This window comes from Cavia porcellus, unplaced genomic scaffold (genome assembly GCF_034190915.1).
Source record: "Cavia porcellus strain 051 isolate PalLab524CR breed Dunkin Hartley unplaced genomic scaffold, mCavPor4.1 scaffold_29, whole genome shotgun sequence".
Taxonomy (NCBI): Eukaryota; Metazoa; Chordata; class Mammalia; order Rodentia; family Caviidae; genus Cavia; species Cavia porcellus.
Window position 1 is genome coordinate 18208508 of NW_026947512.1, and position 19117 is coordinate 18227624.

General features: G+C 49.9%; 1 protein-coding gene across 6 annotated transcripts in view; it reads right to left on the reverse strand.

Moving 5' to 3' along the window:
* Positions 1 to 1703: 1703 nt before the first annotated feature.
* Srgap2 (SLIT-ROBO Rho GTPase activating protein 2) overlaps positions 1704 to 19117 on the reverse strand; it is a 254821-nt gene continuing 237407 nt past the window's right edge. For 3 of the 6 annotated variants that reach the window (XM_063239681.1, XM_005005865.4, XM_063239682.1), the window contains 6 exons: positions 18221 to 18445; positions 14933 to 15012; positions 12697 to 12877; positions 11085 to 11231; positions 7415 to 7739; positions 1704 to 5027 (listed from right to left, as the gene is read on the reverse strand). In XM_063239681.1, the coding sequence (XP_063095751.1) occupies positions 4644 to 5027; positions 7415 to 7739; positions 11085 to 11231; positions 12697 to 12877; positions 14933 to 15012; positions 18221 to 18445 (1342 nt within the window). In that variant the 3' untranslated portion in view covers positions 1704 to 4643. Of the gene's footprint in view, positions 5028 to 5085; positions 6773 to 7414; positions 7740 to 10005; positions 11963 to 12696; positions 12878 to 14932; positions 15013 to 18220; positions 18446 to 19117 lie in introns of those variants that run through there. The other 3 variants (XM_063239687.1, XM_063239683.1, XM_063239684.1) reach the window with 3 other exon arrangements.

The following is a 19117-nucleotide window of genomic DNA, read 5'->3' on the forward strand; positions in this document are numbered from 1 at the left end:
TATCTTCTGTTCTCCTTGACTAGGAAGAAAGCTCCATTACCTGTCTGACAATACCATATAACAGTGCTTAAAAGGCTTAAAGTTTGCTGTTACATGTAATATGCCAGGATTAACTCCCAGTGAAAGGAAACTTTCTGTGACTACAAACATTTAGATGAGCTCATCGTAGTGTATCTCCTAAGTTCACATCTGCCCAGTCTCCTTTTTTTGGTTTCTATCTGGATGAAATGGGCCTGTGTTTCAGATGCTCACTGCCACTCATGCCCATCAAACTCCCATCAAGATGACAGACAGCTCGGCATGGTGGCACACTCAGGAGGCTGAGGAGGGAGTTCAAGGCCAGCCTGGGTTATATAGTGAGATTTTAGTTTAATCAGCATCTGTCCCCAACAACAAAAAAGAATATGAGAGGAAGTAGCTTTTGCCTTAGGACCCTATAAATGGTCTCTTTTGTCCTCTATCACAGCCTAAGAAAAGGCCCTACCCTAGCCACTCAGGTACTCCAGGCTCCGCCTCTGCCTGCACCCTGGTAGGTCGGGAGGGCCTGCAAGCCTGCGGGCTGAGTGTAGGACACACAAATAGCAGATGGAGATGAGCACCCTGAGGATGTGAGGTCTCTGGGCTAGCCTGGGGCATGACCACAGAACACAGGGGCGCCCCTCTCAGTGGAGAGGTCTGACCCATGCCCAGGGTGACTGCTATTTAAATAAGCCCCTACATGTAAGCATGAGCCCCCTCAGGGCTCTAGAACTCATTTTGTTATTTTTGATATTTTGATTATATTTATAAAACACACATATACACTTGTTCCTGCATGGGGAAGAAAAGCAACTCATAGATGTGTGAGAAGGTAAGTGGTCCCAGACACAGTGCAAACTACAGGCATGGCAAGAACTGCTGGGCTGGGACTCACATTCTTCACCGAGTAGATGCTGAGGCCAATGGCATCCCAAGAAGCTGTGACTCCACAGCTTCTTGTGACATCCTGCTAATCCCAGAGACTCAGTTTCTCCTCCCAGGAAGTGGAGTGTCTGGGGTTCCAGCCCATGTCTGGCTGGGCCCACTGCTTTGGGCCTGCAGCAGTCTGTCTAGTGTGCATGGTGCAGTGACAGCTCACCCCAGGACCCAGAAGTGTTGTTATCTCCTGGTAACTCCACCTTTGCACTCTTGTAACCCAAATATAAAGGACAAATCACCCCTGTATCCACCTCCCCAGCCACGGCACAGGAGGGGGCCACAGGCAGAATGACTCAGGGCCCTGGCCTTGGTTGTGGAAGAGAAAGAAGCCCTGGTCATCCTTCGTTGTAGCTGGCAAAGTTTCCAACCAACTTACCAGGCTTCACTCCTCCAAGGGGGAAATCTAACTAAAGATAGAAATGAGAACAGTCCTCGCTGAGATCAGGGAAGGTGGATTCCGTGAAGGAAACGGTTTTCATGGCAACAGGCTGGCCAATGGCCTGCAGGGAGGCTTTCTGCACACTCGCTTAGGTTCCACATGGGAGCTAAATGGAAATACTGGGAAAAAAGAAATCCATTCTAAATGCAGCTATCCTGCGCTTGGCCAGGGAGGGATGCGGCCGGCTTAGGTCATCTCACCCCTCCCTCTGTTGCCAGGCAGGGCTCTGCTCACACAGACGAATCAAAATCCCTCTGAGCAGCTGCGCTCCTGAATCAGACAGAAGGGAGGCATGTGAACTGCAGCATCGAAACCTAAAAATGTATTTTATTTTGAAGTTGTGCTTTGGATTTTCCCCCAATCCAACATCTGTTGAGTGACAGTCTTAGGTTCACACAAAGCATCTCCAAGCATACATACAATATTCCAGTTATCAACACTATTTAAAGAATATACCATTTTACACAAACGTGACATACAAGTCAGACGCCACCACATTGCAATGCCCTGGAAGATCTAACTTCTCTCTGAAGGTAAGTCCACGGACACCAGCCCTCCCCGAGGTCTGCTCCTTCTCATGCTGGTGCCAGTGCTCCTGTTGTGGGGAGAAACCAGGTGCCCTGAGGAGGTTGGCTGAGACCAGGGTTTCCAGTTTTCAGGATGCTTGCTGCAAACTCCTCTGTTTCCCAAATTGGGATGCTGGGAGCCTCGCCCCACCCTCTTCCCAAAGGCTGACCCTTCGGAGTCCATGTTGGGAAGAAGGTATGTGCCACGGCGGACAGAGCGGGGCTCCCGGGAGCATCATGCTGGTTTCGGCAAGTGTGTCTGAAGACTGATCTCCCCAAGCCCCGGGTGACCAGCTCCTTTCGGCTTTTCGGTGTAAAATCACAGTGTGCAACCTCAATTCCAGTTGACTGCAGTGAGCTCTGCCGGAAGGACTCTCCTCCTGTCGGGTCCTAGTCCTCTGGACCAGGACATCTCGAAGGTATCAGGAGCACCAGGGATGAGGATGCCAGCCCGGCTCCCAGAGCTGGGGTTCACAAGTGACTACTCACACACTGTGCAGGTGATGACACAAATCAGCAGAGGAACACTGACCAAGGGGATGGCAAACGCAAGTCATATGCAGGGTTGAAAGGGAAATAAGGCAAGAGCAACAGGACAGGTCCAAAGTGTCGTCTTGAAGAAAGTTTTACTTTTCCCTTCTCACAGGAGAGAGTTCTGGACAGAGGGGCAAAGGGCAGGGGTGGGAACTAGTTTTGAGCAGCGGGATTAAAAGGGATGTAGAGTGTAAGGTGGGGTTTCATTTTCAACTAGGAAGCAGTTCCTTGTGTCTGAAAGCACTCCCTTGGCTCAGGACCAGGATAAGCCCAGTCAAGACAAGAGCAGGCCACTAGACACAGCAACAAAGACCAAAATCCTAAGAACTGTGGGATACGTCTTCCAGGATGACTCACGGGGCTGCAGGAGCCAGCTCCTGGAGTGGTTTCCTGACGTAGCAGGTCACCCTTCTCAGAAGGGACTCCCCCAGGCTTCTCCTCCTCCTCACACAGAATGAGAAACAGCTAAGCTTTCCATGGGTCTAACTACCAGCTTCACATGTTGGACCAAACAAGGTCTCTTCCAGATCAAAGAACACTCAGGTTTTCCCACCAGAATTGTAACCCACCATCTCTCCTAAACTACAGAAAACAAAAAGGCTCAATCAAAAGCATAGCTTTCAAACCAGAAAACACAGAGAAGATGACTGAACTTCAGTCTGGGACCAGTGAGCCTGAGATGTGGGTGTCTCCAGCTCTGGTGCTCCCATGGCAGCCTGGTGCCAGGACACAGGTCTGAGTTTGGAACCTGGGCTGGCACACACAAGGGGATCATTTCTGCATTTTGGAGGGAAATCAGGAAAAAGGCCGAAGGAAGGCTAAAATATTCAGCCTCTCATGCTCTTTCGATTCCAGTCTTGGGAAGCTTTAGAACCTCAGAGGCTGGGCTCCCTTAGTTGTCCTTGTTTGGATAAATGAAAACTGATTCTAAGGGGCAGCGTCTCTCTTTAAGTATGGCTAAATCCCTGTTGGTCCCTGGAGAGAGACCTTATAAAAATAACCAAACCAAGGGATGAACTTAAAATAATTTTTCATTTGGGAACAATTTTTATATTAGCAAAGTGGAATTTAACTTTTTAATAGGATAATGAATTTTATGCTTTAAGTGCCAAAAAAATGGGAAGAGGAAGGACCCAGTTCTTACCTTTTTCAAACCTGCCACAAATACAATAGGACTTTACTCTAAAGGGAACCAGCTACAAAACTGTCTTATACAGGAAAATGTCTTAAATGGAAAATGGTCCACTGGAGACAAAGATAGGAACGTGAGAAATGTCTATACATTCAGAGAAACTTGAAGAGCTCCTTAATAAGATTGGGTTGTACTTCTACGGGTTGGATAGCAAAAGCAAACACCAATGACCAACTCACAGCAATAGAAAAGCAGACAGAGGGAAAGCCCCACAGCCCCTCGCAGATTACAGGACGGGCCCATCCTGCTACAGTTCAGAATGAGAGAGATTGCAAAGGCTAGGTAGCTTCTCCAGACCAGACACGTTTGTAACGGAAACAGAGACCCCTGGAGGCTCCTGTATGAATTGTCACAATAATTTACAAGGAGACTGGTCTATGGCCAGGAAGCTACACATGCCAGAGAGTAGGAAAATGTGTGTGTGTGTGTGTGTGTGTGTGTGTGTGTGTGTGTGTGTGTGTAACATGAAGAATGGATTACATGTGATTCTATAATCAGATCTGGCCAAAGCCAGATGTCACTGAGAGCTGGACATAGAGAGCCAACCATGTGGGTAAGGCGTCCCCTGTGGCCAGAGGGGACTGAGATTTGGACCCATATCTTCATGACTTGCCTTGCCAGATTTCACAGTGACCTGATAATGAAAACTGTCTCTGGCTAACCTAAGAACAGTATTACTGCAGTCAGCTGGAGCAATGACCAGGGTGGCGGGAGCCGGTGGGGTGGGAAGGGAGGGGAGGGGAGGGGAAGGGAAGGAAAGGCAAGGGAAAGGAAAGGAAGAAGGGCAGGGCGGTAACAAGGGTTTTATTCTCAAGGTTTTGGATGATGGGGCGGCTAATTTTGCAAGAACAACTTAGAATCTAATTTTCAACCGAAGTCCTCAAGCTAGTTAAATAGGAAGATTTTAATAACAGTCAGTCCCTACAGTCCCCTTGTCTAGAACAATTAAATTATTTCAGACAGTACAAGACTTGTCAGTGGACTGTGGGGAAGCTGTTGAGTTGACACCAGGGCTAGTGGCATTTGTTTTGGGGAAGACAGTGGGTTTGGGTCGTGTGGCTGGGGGTTTGACCGGGGCAGCCATCTTGACAGACTTGACGGGCCGGAAGGCACAGGCCATGTCCCCTGCGGTACTGGCACTGCGCTGGAAGGTGGGCTCAGGGTCCTTGAGGAGCTGGGTGTGCAGGGGGCTGGAGGGCTCTGAGGTGGGGGCCACTACTGGCGAGGTTTTGAGGGGCTCCAAGGTGTCCAGAACCACGTCAGGGGTGTGCTTGACACTGCTCTGCCGCTCCAGCTCCCGCAGCTCGTTCAGGGCAGAGTTCATGGTGGCCTCAATATCCTGCAAATCAGGAGAAAGGAGATGAGGTGAAAGAAGGCACCAGTCCCCAGGGAGCCTGTATCAACAAGATAGGCCAAGGCATGAAGAAACCACTATAAGAGGTCCAGATTATTTTATTTGGCCAAAGCCCTTGAACATGTAAGTGATCAGAATGTGAGGAAGGGGTGACAGCGTGACTTTCATTTTCAAGTTTATTTTTCCTAGTGATTGATTTTTTTTTTTCTCTCAACGCCCCCACCCCCATCCCCTGTACGGGGGATTCCCGGAGCTACTTTGAAGCCCTTTACATTTTTGTGTTTTGGCTTCAAACTTGTGATTCTCCTGGTTCAGCCTCCTGAGTACGTAGAATTACAGGTATGTGCCACCATCCCAGGCTGGTTGAACTAATTGTTAACTAGAGTCCTTGGGTTTTGGAGATAGGCACTGAAATATTAATGGCTGAAATACATATGATCCAGCGGGCAGAACAAAGGTAGAACTCAAAAACATCTAGGAGCTGGGCCGCTTTGAGGACAGGGGGCTAGGCTAATTCTACTTTTGTTTGAAATTGTGCTAACAGTTTTTTAAAAGGAGTAGAGATGAAGTGTGATTTTTATCTTCTTGAGTTTGAAGGCCAAATTTTAAGCACATCAGTCTTTCATGGGATGTGGAAAGTTCAGGAGCCTGGTCCTTCACATTCATGGGTACTCCAGCCCCCACTCACCACTTCTACCCGCCACCACAAAAGGGGAACCACAGAACTGCCAGGAGGGGGAGCCAAAGCCCACACAGGTGAATCACCTTCAGCAGCTCAGCGAAACACACTCAGTTATCAGGAAACCAGCAGTCCTAGCCCAGGGCTTAAGGCAGAACCAAAGAACCTTTGTATGCAAGCCAGCTGCTGACTGTGGAGATCTCCCAGCTGCCTGTGCATGTGCACTGTCCAAACAGACTTGTCAGGTGCCCCTACACCACCAGTGGACTCCTCCTTGGGATTAAGCTCACACTGAAACACTGCATGTTTTACGCAAAGGCCCCAGTGTGGATTCTTTGTCTTACAAAGTGCCCCAAACTTTCTTTTCTTTTCATTTCTTTTCTTTCTTTTTCTTGGTACCAGGATCAAACTAATGACCTCACACTTGCCAGGCAGGCACTTATGCAGCTGAGCTAAATCCCTGGCCTCCAAGCTTTTAATAGTAATTCTACTTTCACTCATCCTGATGACATTCTTAAAATCTGTGTGTGTGAGACATGGAGGATTACAGCCAGGGCCTTACATATGTTGGTCAGGTTTCCACCACTGAGCTACATCCCTAGCCCTCTAAAACCTTTTAGACGTTTGGGAAGAATTCCATCTGCCCCCTCGGCCAAGCTCTGCACCTGGAGTCTATCTGTCCACCTGCGTCCCTTTTCATCCCCTGTAGTGCCTGACCAAGGAAGGACCAGGGAGGATTCTCATGGTGCAAGGTCAGCTGCCAATAGGTGCTTGAGCAGAGCCACAGGACAGAAGGCTGGCAAAGCAAGACATCTCAGACCTGTAGTTTAATACTGGTCTGCCGGGTACACCTCCTTAAGCAAGCACCAATCAAGCCAACAGAGACCACACCCAGCCTGGACAGCCCCCTGGGAGATGGAGACTGCCAAGGGCTACAGTGAGCCTTCAGTTCCTACCTGGTCTAATGGAAATTATAGAGCTGGGAGAGACGTCTGAGAGCACTGCTTGGAATGGCCCTGGTAGTCAGATTTTTAGAGGTGGGGCTGGATCTCTAATATTTCATGGAAAACACAGTCATCAGTGTGACGCAGACGTGATGGAAAACGCTCAAATAGGGAGCTTCTCTCCTGCTGCTGGAGCAGCGGGGTCAAGACCTGGAGCGTACTGTGGATCAGTCAATGGCCTACTAGGTATCAGTGACAACTTCAGGAAACAGAATCATGTGGGTGGACAGAGCCATCTACAAATGCACTATGACTGTATCAGGGTCTCAACAAACAGTGTCACAAAATCTACCTGGGCCTTGAGACCTCAAACTTGGGTTGAATGGACTCTCCTCAAATCCTCTACCTATTGGCTTTAAAAAGCAGCAGCTCTGCAAATTGCCAGAGCAGTGGCATCCTGGTTTACAAAGTTAATTCTCTTCTTGGCTGGTTGCAAATCGAGTTGGATGAGAACTGAATCAAATTTCCCCGTGAGGTCAACACCAAACTTAACCCTTGAATTTGATTCAGTCCTTATTCAAGTCCGTTAATAACCAGAATCATGGAGAGAGTCAAGCTCATGAACTGAGGCAGCGCAGAAGCCTCTATCTAGTCCTGGGGCCTAGCAGGGTGCACGAAGCACTGTGCTGCCTGAAGTTGTGTCACGAGCATGGACCCACACTAACTGCTCATCCAGGGCCCTCGGTTACCTGTGCAATGACCTCAGGGTCCATGGGCCGGTGGTTATTGAAGCTTTTTGACCTGCCTGCTGTGGCAGTCTTTCGGATCTGCGGACTGTCCAGCCGGTTCTTCAGGGAGGAGTGGCGGCTAATAGAGTTGAGGCTCCCGTGCCCGCTGATGGAGCACTTATCTGCCCCTTCCTTGGGGAGACTCTGGCTCATGATGGGCTGGGAGGATGGGCGGCAGCTGGCCCCCACCCCCGAGGAGGAGGAGTCATTCAGGGAACTGCTCAGCCCATGGCTATCGCTTCGAAATGTTTTCCGGATGCTCCCAGGTTCTGGACGCTTCCTTTGCCTTCAATCACAAATAGAGAGGGCAGGGTGATCAGGGAGCCCCAGCTTCAAGGAGGCCAAGATAGGGGGAGAGGGGCAGGTGTGACACCCAGGGACTTGTGGCAGGAGAGGCATGTAGAGCATCTTCTCTCCTGCTCTCGCTTCCTCCCTGTGCCTGTTCCCTTGCCACCCCCAACCAGGGCAAAGGAGAAATGGATACTTACTTGTGAGTCCTGGGCACTGAGGTCTCAACATGTAAGCTGCTGTCAGAAAAGTGTCCGAATAAGGGAAAGTGTCTAGTGACAAGAGTGTCACAGAAAGACTGTGCTTTGAGGAGAAACCAAAGGCCCCAGGAGGAAGAGTCTCACCATCACCACCGAGGGAGGGAATTGCTGGTAAGAGGAGTGATAATGTTCCCAAGTTTCAGCTTGTCTCTTGGTCTAGCTACAGTGACACAGCAATCATTGTGGGCTCTGGCTTATTCCACAGACACAACAGGAGATTTACCTAGGGTGGAGGGCATCCACAGGACTCCTGTGTCACCCAATGATGGGCGGAACCCTGTCTGAGCCAGTTTGGTTCATACTACCTAAAGCTCTCAAATAAAATGGCCTGGCAGAATCCTAGTTTTGAGTGTTGCTGGCTGCTGAATAATTCCATGTTGTCTGTAGGACCTAACCTACAGAAGAAATGAGTTGCTCGTTCCAGTAGCAGCTGGGCAGCTTCAACTGTGAAGCCTGGGCAGACTAGGCTGCAGTGGGAGTCGAGGATGGAAGGAGGGATGGTAGGATCTGGCAGGTAAGGGGCCGCCTGTGAGGCCCTATTCACTGCCGCAGCTTTCCTCATCTTTACACACTTGGGGCCTGGTCCTGGTCCTGGCCCAGAGCAGCTGCTCCATGCATCTGTCTGATCAGCAGTTCTAGTCTTGTGAGTGAGCCAACCTTTAGTGGTAAAGGACATCGAGCCTCTGAAGGTCCTCTGCAAACAGCTGCAGACAGAATGGATCCCTCCCTCCTTCCCATGTTCCTCCATGGTACCCATGGCACTGTGAACTCTGAGAGCTTGGACCATGTCTCACTTTGCTCTGAATAACTGTGTTGGTGCTTGGCACAAAGCAGATGCTTAATAAATGCATAGAATTAAATTGAAAGGCCACAGCCTGATGACTTTGATTTCCTTATTCCACTTGAGGGTGGCTGACTCACAATTCTAAACTGCTGAGAAGGCAGACTTACACAGAAGCTGCAGTAAGCCACATCCCGGCCAGCCCCGGGGATATAAAGATGAGGAAGATCAAGTTCCCCATTCCCAGGAGCTCAGCCTTGTGGAGTATTTGGCTCCGTTTGAGTACCAGGAACTGCTCCCTGAATACAGGGAGGGGGCACCTAACTCAGACTGGGGGAACTCAGGGATGTCACAAAGGCATCCCCAGAGCAATACATTTTTGTACTGAGTCTTGAAGGGAAAAGAGGATCTCACCAGGTAAGGGAGGAGCTGGCAGATGTGAAGGCCTACTGGGAGAGAGCCAAGCTCTCAGGAGCTGAAGGAATTCACTTGGGAGGGGAAGGGGAAGGCTGGAAGGAAGACTCAAACTCTGAAGGGCTGGACATACTGAGGGCTGCTGTTCCCCTACCTACTGGCTGGGGTCCAGGTAAGCTGTGGGACAGATGCCTGTCCTCCATGAGCTTCGCCATGAGAATCCTCATACCATGCGAGCAGTTCAAGGGAGGCACTGACTTTCTACCACATGTTCATCTTTTGACTGTTCAGTGGTCACTTGCCACAATTCTTTTGTACAAATGGCACTGAGTATACAATGACTTAATAATATGTACCTAAGACTGGGGTTAGAGTTCAGTAGTAGCGCACTTGCCCGGCATGTGTGAGGCCCTGGGCTCTATTCCCTGCACAAACGAAAAGTCTGTACATAACTAAATATGTAAGTTTCCCTCCACCAACCCAACTTAGGTTTTTCTTAATAACTGGCTTATGAGCTTCTGACTGTAGGCTTATAATTAACAAAGACTTGTAATCAGGAGACAAAACACAATTAGCTCATAGTGACTGTTTACTAGTTTGTCTTCCCAGCAGGGAAGTGTGCTGGAGGGAAGTATAAAATTCTCAATTTTTTTACTGGTCTGAATGAAGTTACAGCTACACTGAGTCAGTGAGCTGAATACACTACTCTATGAACTTGAGGGTGAGAGCAATGGAAACAAGTCACGTGACCCAACCACTCCCCCTGCTACTGTCTGATTGGAAAGAAGCCAAGAGATCTGGCAACCTGGTGTAGTTTAAAAACAACAAGCATCTTTTATTCTCCTTCCAGTCTCAGTGTCCAGAGGCTATGGTTAACAGGTTTTCAAAGTGCAAATCATTTCATTCCTCCAAAGCCAGAAGGGAATAAAAACTGTACATCATCTCCAATCCATATTCATCAGGAGCGCCCTGGGGCTTGTCATCCTGCTGGCACTGGGCCAGGTTTCAGGGTCTGGCGGAAAGAGGTCTGTCGACTTTGGGACTTGGTGTCTGGCCCCTTGAGATGAGATTAGTTCTCCAATAACCTGAATGGCTTTCGGGGAGGCAGCAGCACACGGGTGGCGCAGGATCCCTCTAGACAGCCGGCTTGGGTGTAGGTGGAGTTAAAACCCTGGATGTTGCTAACGGCCACAGTGAAAGCTGGGGGGCAGAGGTAAGAGCCTGCCGGACAGGAGTGAGACTCTGCAGGGACTGCTCGGGAGTGGAATACACAGGGCTTAAGCAACAGGAAAAAAATGGAAAGTGATTTCTCCCAGTGTGCAAGGGCAAAAGAAAAGAGCGCCAGGGTCACACGTGGAATAAAGAGCTCAGGGCGAAGCTTCCCCTGGGGGCACGGTGCTGTCCTCTCCTCTGCAGCAGTGGATGCAGCACAAGGGGGAGACAGACACATGACATCTAATAAGCCCACTAGGCGCGCCTGAGCCTGGTGGGAAACACACAAGACTCTGAATCTTTGACCAGTCAAGGGTCAAAGAAGACATCCAACACTACTGTTTGAGTAAGAATTGGAAAAGAGAAGGCACCTCTAAGAAACAGTACGAAACCAACTTGCATAAAGTGACCAAAGTTTTGGCCAAAGTTTTAGTCGTGAGACTGCCAAGAAGCCTGGGGCCGACGGACACTGTGAGAACACACAGGAGAACACTCTGCCACAGCATGACACAGCAAGCTGGGGACCTGGACCTCCCGTGTCACCTCGCAGCAGTGATGAGGGCATGCAGCCTGTTAGGCCCACGAGCAGCGCAGGAGTGGGGATTAGGCCAGGGGTGAGGCTGGGTGGTGGGAGTCGAGTTGTTCAGGGGAGCAGAGAATGAAAAGCAGCGCTTACTTGTTGATGTTTGCAAGATAAATATCGGCTACGTGACCCCCACCGGGACAGCTGGCCCCCGCTCTGGGTGTCACCTTTTCTTCAGGTGGCTCAGAAATGACCTCAATCTCAGACTTGGGGCTGGACCTCTCCACGACACCGTCCTCGCTGGGGGAGAAGGGGCAGGCAGGCAGGGGAGGGAGAACAACAACAACACAAAAAGCAGAGTTAAATCGGCAAGATGGCCCCCCCGACACACACGCGACCCCACATGGCTCGGAGGCAGCAGGCAACACCTGGCAGGGCTGGCTCTGCAGGCAGAGACAAGGAAACCCAGGGGCCTCTGGAGGATCGTTAAATAAAAATAAATAATTTGCTGAGCATCCTCAGCTCCTCCTGAGAGGTTGGCTAGGGGACACCTGGATCCGAGGCATCTGCCCTCTACCCCACGCTGCTTTCCAGGGTGGCCATGCAGGGCCACCTCCTAGAGGAGGCAGAAGGAAGTCCAGGTGGTGGTTTATGTGCTGAAGTCCCGAGCAACGCGGGTAAGGACAGTCAGCTCTGCGGTGGCTCTGGAGATGCCGGCATTGAGACAGGACATGGCCACATGGCCACACTCTTGTAGCACATTTAGCCTCACTTAGAGCGTCCACGCCGGTCCCAGGGCTCTCCACTGTTCTCCTGGCCCCTCTGGCTAGTGATGACAAAGAAAGCCCCTTTTCCCCTAGCATTCATCTTCTCTTGGTCCTGCAGTGAGGTCATAATGCTAAATTTGGGTGGTCCTGTCCATGCACAGATCGCCACCAGGTTTGCGATGTTATCAACACAGGGAAGATTTCCCCGGAGAGCTGTGAGCCAGGGAGAGGCTGGGAGGGTGCAGACTCATTCAGGATATCAACCTTTAAAAAATAATATTAAGGGAAGGACTAAAAACAGTGACAGTGTTGTGTCCAAAGAAGTGAACAGGGCAAAGGGACAGGGAGGCTAGGCTACAGGGGACACACTTCTGCCCGGCAGACAGTGCTTTGATGGGTGGGAACCCACTGCAAGCCCCGCTAATGAGGACTCAAGGGCCAGTTCAGCTTCCCTTTGTTCACAGACATTCTTTCCCTTCTTTTCTCTGTCTCACCCCAAATCAGCCTCACATGGGTTAAATGAACTTGGGTCACTTCTAAAGGGTACTTAAACCAAGCTTCTCCTAGGAAGTGACTCGTCATGCTCATATGGAGGTGGAAGAGAGCCACCAGCAACCCGATTAGTTGGGGCATACATGGTTAAAAAAGAAGGACAGCAAAACAAAAATGTCTCCCCAGCCAGATTCTTCTGGAGAGGAAATGTATGAGGGGAGGTAAAAGCCCACATTATCACTCATCAGGTACACACATGGGTGAGTGCTGGCTGGCAGGTTTCTAAAACAAATGGATGGCAGGGTGATTCAAAGGGGGATCGGAGTGGAGAAATGGAAACACATTCTCCACTGAGTTGGGGGGCAGTCCCTTCGGGGCGACTGTGAGCGTCCGGCCCCTTTCGTGCTCCTGGGGGTTGGTCCCCTCATCCTCCTATAGCTCTCAGATGAAGTCTCACTGCCATAGTGCGCCTGGGGGCACCCCTAGAGGTGTCAGGGCCTACATACGTGTCTTGGACCACGATGTACTGATGGGGGATGAGCCCGTCGATGCCATTGTGCCGGCCTTCCCACCAGTCGTCGGAAGCCCTCTGGTAAAGCAGCAACGATGCACCCTTCTTGAAGGACAGTTCTCGGGCTGTCCGGCCCACATAGTCAAACTTGGCAATAGCCTCAATAGGCTCACACTCTGGTGAGAGCAGAGAAGGAAGAAACACGTTGTCAGGACCCAGACTCAGGAAATGGGGTGGGCAGGTCCCAGCAGCTGACTCACAGTTGGGGATAACCCTGTGTGAATGAATGTAAGCAGAGACGACAATGCTTCCCGTGCAGCCTGTGCGTCACCCCCCCCCCCCCACATCGCCTTTGGCATCCTGTCCCTCACCTTGAGTCCCTTTCTCTCTGCTGATGAGATGGACTACAACCCTGTTGTCTCTGGCAACTTCTCTGTTTCCAAACAATTCATTACACTGATCCCACTTATCATCGAACTTGCTATGCTGTATTATTTCTTCTCTGATTATCCATTAATTGCAGAAAATTTATCAAACTACATTTTAAGTAGTTTATTTATGTTACCCATTCTCCTCAGTAGAACCTAAGTTTTTTTAGTCTCTATTAAAGGAAAATAACTGGCTTACTCAACTGTGGAAATACATGAAAATAATTTGAAAAAATTAAAAGCTGTTCACAATGCAGTGTCCTTTTACTTTTGTGTAGGCTTCTGCCTCATCCATAAAATGGGGATAACAAGGAGCCCTTTTCACGAAACGGGGAGGGGCAGCCAATGAACTATACTTCGTGAACATGCAAGAATAGTGCTGTGATGTGTGTATCCAGTTCCTACTGTCACTGTTCCCATCTGTCCTAGACTATCAGGTAGAAATTAGGCAGTAAAGAGAAGACTTCCAGAAACCTAGGTCTTGAATGTCATATCTGCTGGGAAGCGGAGAAGAAAGCTGGATAAAAACAAGATCAGAGCCAGGTGTGGGGGCACACAACTGTAATCCCGGTGCTCTGGGAGGTGGGTGCAGGAGGATCACAAGTTTGAGCCTGGCCTTACCAAGACTCCATTTCAAAGTTAAAAAATAGAAAGGACTGGCTCAGTGTGAAGACTCTGGGCTCAATTCTCAGTACTGCAAACAAACACATCCCCCAAACAAACAGAAGGGCCAGGCACATAGCCCTGAGTAGAAAGTCTGCTCCTCAACAGGCTGCGCTGGAGATTGCACCCCAGGAGGCTGACCAGAAAGGTCTCAGTCTCCACAGACTCACTATGCCACTTGAGCTCTCTGACCTCCACTTCCTCAACTGTAAAATAGTGGTACTACCTATTTCACTAGGGACCAAGAAACAAATCTAACAGTGTTGAGATGAGGCAGCTCTGACCCCACATTAAATTCCCTAGTTCGCCTACTCCTCTCATAATGTGGCAGGTGATGATACTACCCTCCCATCAGGATTTATATACGCTGTCCTACTGTTTTCTCCTTTAAAAGTTGGCCCAGGACAGCAGAATTCTTTTGAAGCAAGGGAGGGGGCAGGAAAAGCTCTGCAAATGGTGCCATTTTATTCTTCTGCTCAGAAAATTCTGAAGCCCCCTGTCAGCTGCTGAGCCTTCCCAAGCCAAGTGAACCAGAAATGGAGGTGTGGAGCTGTTTGAAATAGGAAAATATGCTAGCTGGGCAGATCCTAATAAATCATGGGTACTACAGAGAGGCCCAGGATGACAGCTGAGCACTCGGGCCCCAGGCACACATCCACCGGCTGCTCAGCACTCGAGCACCTGACTAAGAAAAGGGTCTGTTTTTCCAGTCAGTCAGGAGACAGGCATACAGGTGAGAAAAGGTTCCTGTGTCCTCCTGCCCACTCCCCCTGGCTCGCTTCTGTTGGGTTTTGGCAAGTGCTTCTCTGTTCCTCAGGCTTGCTGGTTTTCAAAGCATCTCTTGCTCCCTTTGGTCTCCTCTTACCTAGCTCGTGTCTAGGCTGTGATAAGGGTTCAACATCCTGCAGGACCCAGGCTAGGAAGATGGACAAGATGGCTGTGCAAAGGCTAGTTCTTCATCTCTTCTGGCTTAATGCAAAGCCTAGTCTACCGGGGGATGTCCCTTCTAGCAAGGGAGAGATGAAAGGCAGGAGGGCTGCCTTCCTGTCCTCAGGGGACTGCCAGGTGGAAGCACATCTGGTGCACAGGACACGCGACCCAGACTGGGCACTCCACTAGGTGGGAAGCAGGGCTTCGTACCGTCATCGCTCGTGTGGTGCTCTGTGGTCACATCTTGGGTGGAGTCTTCAGCTGAGGTAGTCTCTCCATGAGGGCTATCACTGTGACAGAAAAGAGTGACCAGGATGTCAGTGACTGCTTGCAAAAGTTTCCTCTTCCCCTTTCGACTGCCTCCTGGGAGCAAGAGCCTTAGAGCAATCCTCAGCTCACTACACCTGGAGCATGCTCAAAAAACACGCAGGATGAAACTGATGACTCTGAAGGTTCTCTACTCTAGCTCCTGCTACAAAAACTGCTAGAGACTATATAGGACTTAGACTAAAGGAAAGCCCTTTAGAAGCTATTGAATAAATGGTTTAGAAAACACAGAACAGCTCAACTCCTCCAGGGCTGATTCTCTAGATGAATTTGTTCCTGGTACCCGAATGAGTACAGTAGAGAGGCAGCCAGTGATTGCTATTGGTTCCCAGTGAATCAGGTACCACTATGTGACCCCAGAGATCTAAACAGTAATCTTTTTCCTGCTTGCCTAGGTATCTCAACCAAACACTGAAGACGGTAATCTGTCTACCTACCAGAGTTGCGTTAGAAGCTAATGGTACCATTTAGTAAAGCACTTGGAGTACACAATAAGTGGTTCTTCTTTCCTTTTTCCCTACTTTTTCTTTAAACTAAATTTTTGCTGGGCTCAGATTGAACCCAGAGTCCAGGCATGCTAGGCAGGTGCTTCACCCACTCAGCTACATCTTAGCCCCTTCCTTCTGATGTTGCTTTTATGTTTCTTTGTGCTTTACTGTAAGGCCCTGGGTTTGATGGGAGTATTGGGGAGGAAGAAAAAAAAAAAAAAAAAAAAAAAAAACAAAAAAAAACAAATTCATCTTTTAAAAAATCATCCAGGGTAGAGAGAATCAAAAATGGCCAGAGGTTTCAGAGTAGATGAAAGTACTTACTTCTTTGAAAAGTAAAGAAAAATGCTGATTGCGTCCGAGGTTACACCTCCAGTGGCACACAGTGATGAGCTGGGCTCCCAAATGGCGTCCACCAGCCCCCATTTCTGTTCTAAGCCTGCTGTCTCTGCCTCCCCAAGCTCCCAGGAGGCTTTGCACAGACTGGACAACCATGTCCAAGAAGGCTCTTTGCCAAAAAAATGTAAGCAAATATAAGCCTAAAAATCTCTGATAAGTTTCATGACATTTTGGAAACTCACTGGGCTCTCAGGGCGCAAACAGCAAAGTCATCCCTTCCCATGTGGCCATCTACTCAGGTTAGAGTACTCAGGCTGCAGGAAGCCCCAGAGGGCTGGTCAACCCCACGGCCTCATCCCAGAGTTCCTGCACCTGGGTAAGGCTGGACCTGCATATCCACCATGCCAAGGTGACCTGAGTGCTGTAGGGTTAGGAACCAATGTGTGGTTAAAAATCTTTGTATTGTGGCAAGGTGATGCTTTCTAAGGTCCCTTTTGGCCCTAATATCTTATGCTTTCCTCATACCACAACCCACACCACCAACTTCCCCCAGCCCATGACACCTGAGGACCAGAAGGAGCTGCTGATATCCCACAGGCCGCTCTAGAACACAAAGTTCCTGCTTTGGGATGGGGAAATGGTTTCCCCATCTCAGAGTGGGGAAGTGGGTTTGCCTACAGCTGAGAGGAGGACAAGTGGCCAAGTGGGATTCTGTTTCCTGGCCACTCTCCAGGGGCCCTGGGCTGTCCTCCTTCACTGAGCTCAGTTTACAAGCACTTCTCTTCCCAAAGAAGAAAAAGGAGAGGTGGGGAGCTTCTGAGTGGGTCTCAGTCACTGAATGCTGCTCATTGGCACCTCTGGCACGAGGCCCAGGGCTTTCTACCTAGACTGAGACTGTGGTGTAATAAATGTCAAATGCACACAGGGGCCTGTGCAGAAGAATGGATGAAGGTGCTTGCCTCTCGGGGGTCAGGGAGAAGGGGTTCTGTGCTCTGGTAAGTTGGGAGCCTGTGGTGTTTTGCTATTCGAGCACTAGGGCAGACATTCTGCCCGACTGATTGCACAGTTTGTTACTCCTCTCCAGAAAGACAAAACCGTGAGTCATGTCCTCAAGGCCTGCTCCCTGGAGCTTACCAGCCAGTGGGCTGAAACTGGAACTGATCAACCTCCCCAGTCACCACCAGCCATTTGTCAATGACAGAGCCTTTTTCGCCTAGTCAGCCAGCTGAGGTTCTTCCAGTTTGGACCCAAACCTGGGCTCTGCAGTATGGTGGGGGAGTGAACCCAGCATGTCATGCTATTGGGATGCTCACAGAGGTACAAGTGTCACTTCCCTCACTCTGTGGGCAGGAGCCTCCGCTTGGGAGTCAGGGAGACAGCATCGCCCAGTTGACCTCTAAGAAAGTGAACATCATCCCTTGGCTTCCTCTACCTTAATGGACAGCAAGGCTGGCTAAATTGGTTCCAGATGTTGACTTCAGATGGAGTCCGATTTGGGCTGTGGTTTCAGCTGAGGCTGAAACACTATTCAGGACATTTGGGGTTATAAGAGACTCGGTTGTCTCTGCCTGGTGGAAAATGGCGCTGTGAGGAGTACAATGGCAGGCTGGGTGGGGTAACAGGCCAGCCATGACTATAGGACATGAGGTGAGGTTGCGTCTCCATTCCTGAGGTACCCTCTGGGCTGCAGAGACTCCCTCTGTAACCCGGAAACAGGATTCCATCTGTTGGGAAATGACAGCATTATCTGTCCAAGGGAGGGGGTCTGGCAGAGTCGACCCCTAAGGCCTCCAAGCCCTGCCCCACGGAATGTGATCCTGCCTCAGGGTGGGATCACACCAAACCTGCCCCAAATGGTGCTGAGTCCTCTTCCTCTTCACCCTTCTCAAGCATTCTAATGTACCCTCTTACAGACTCAGTCAGGGAATTACACGGCACTACCTAAACTCTCCTCAGTAAGAATGGGTTCCCTGGGACCCAGGATTGCTGTCTCACAGCCCACAGCATGGGGCAGAGGCCATGGTGAAGCTCTGAACTAACAAGTAGCAGTTTCACATGCAATCTTGCAAAGTCTCCTTTCCTGGAGTATTTGTACGCTGAATGATGTCACTGTTTCAGAATGGCCCTTCACCACTCAGAACTCATGGAAAAGGGAGGCAGCACCAAGTGGCACTTATTCCATAGGTGGGCTGAGTGAGGCGGGGGTCTGCCTGTAGCACCCCAGGCCCTGGCAGCTGACAGGCCCGGAGGGAAGGCTAGAGGACTGGGTGTTTCCCTTGGCCATCTGTCCCCCCATGTCAGTGTGCACTGGTGACTCTTCCCCACCTCCAGCCTGAGCTCCTACCAGTAATCCTCCATGCTGCCTCCTCTGCTGTAGACAGGGCCCTCCAGCTCCCTGGGGTTGGGGAAGATGTTCTCGTGCTGGATGATGATGGTTTTGATCAGTTCGTTCACGTGGGCTTGGCAGGACACCTGGTCATGGCCCTCTGGCACTGACATCAGCGAGGGCCCGAAGCAGATGGCGAGATTGTAGGGGTCCATCATGTTCTCTTCACTGAACTGCGATAAACTGGAGGAGAAGGCAAAAGGGGCAAGCTGGAAAGCTCTCGCATGAATGCCCAGAAAACACAATCACAGGCGGCACTGCCAAGGGCAAAGGCAGAAGGTCCACAAATTGCCACCTGCCTTTCTGGGCATCAGAGCCTTCCAGAACGTCACCTGGGGACACAAGAGTAACCACCGGATGGTCATTCAGGAGCCAGAGAAACGTAAAGTAGAGGAACCTGCTTTAAGTCTGACCTTTCCTTCCCTCCAGCTCTCCATTCAAATTTACCTCATTATATCGCCCTCATATCCAAACTGGACCTTACTTGACAAAGCCACTCTCCCTCAAGGACGTGTTACTCTACAAAACTGACTATGGTTCCTGCAGCCCAACCCATCAAGCCACCAGAGCAGACAGGGCACCTCAGCTTGCTCTGGTAATAGGCACTGTGCAGTGTGTATCTTCTTACAGAGCAAAATAATCAAATTACTAGGGATATCCCACCCTGCCTCTAGACTTAATTAAAAAATAGCCAACTGATCAGCTTTTATATTCCACCAAGACTGTGGCTTTCTTTCTTAAATGGCTACTGCAATTGTTTTACACTTTTTTTATTACATTCAGGATTTATTCAGGAAAAGGTCAATGTGCTGCTCAGACTCTACTGCTGCTTTCTTGGGATGTCAGCTGACTTCA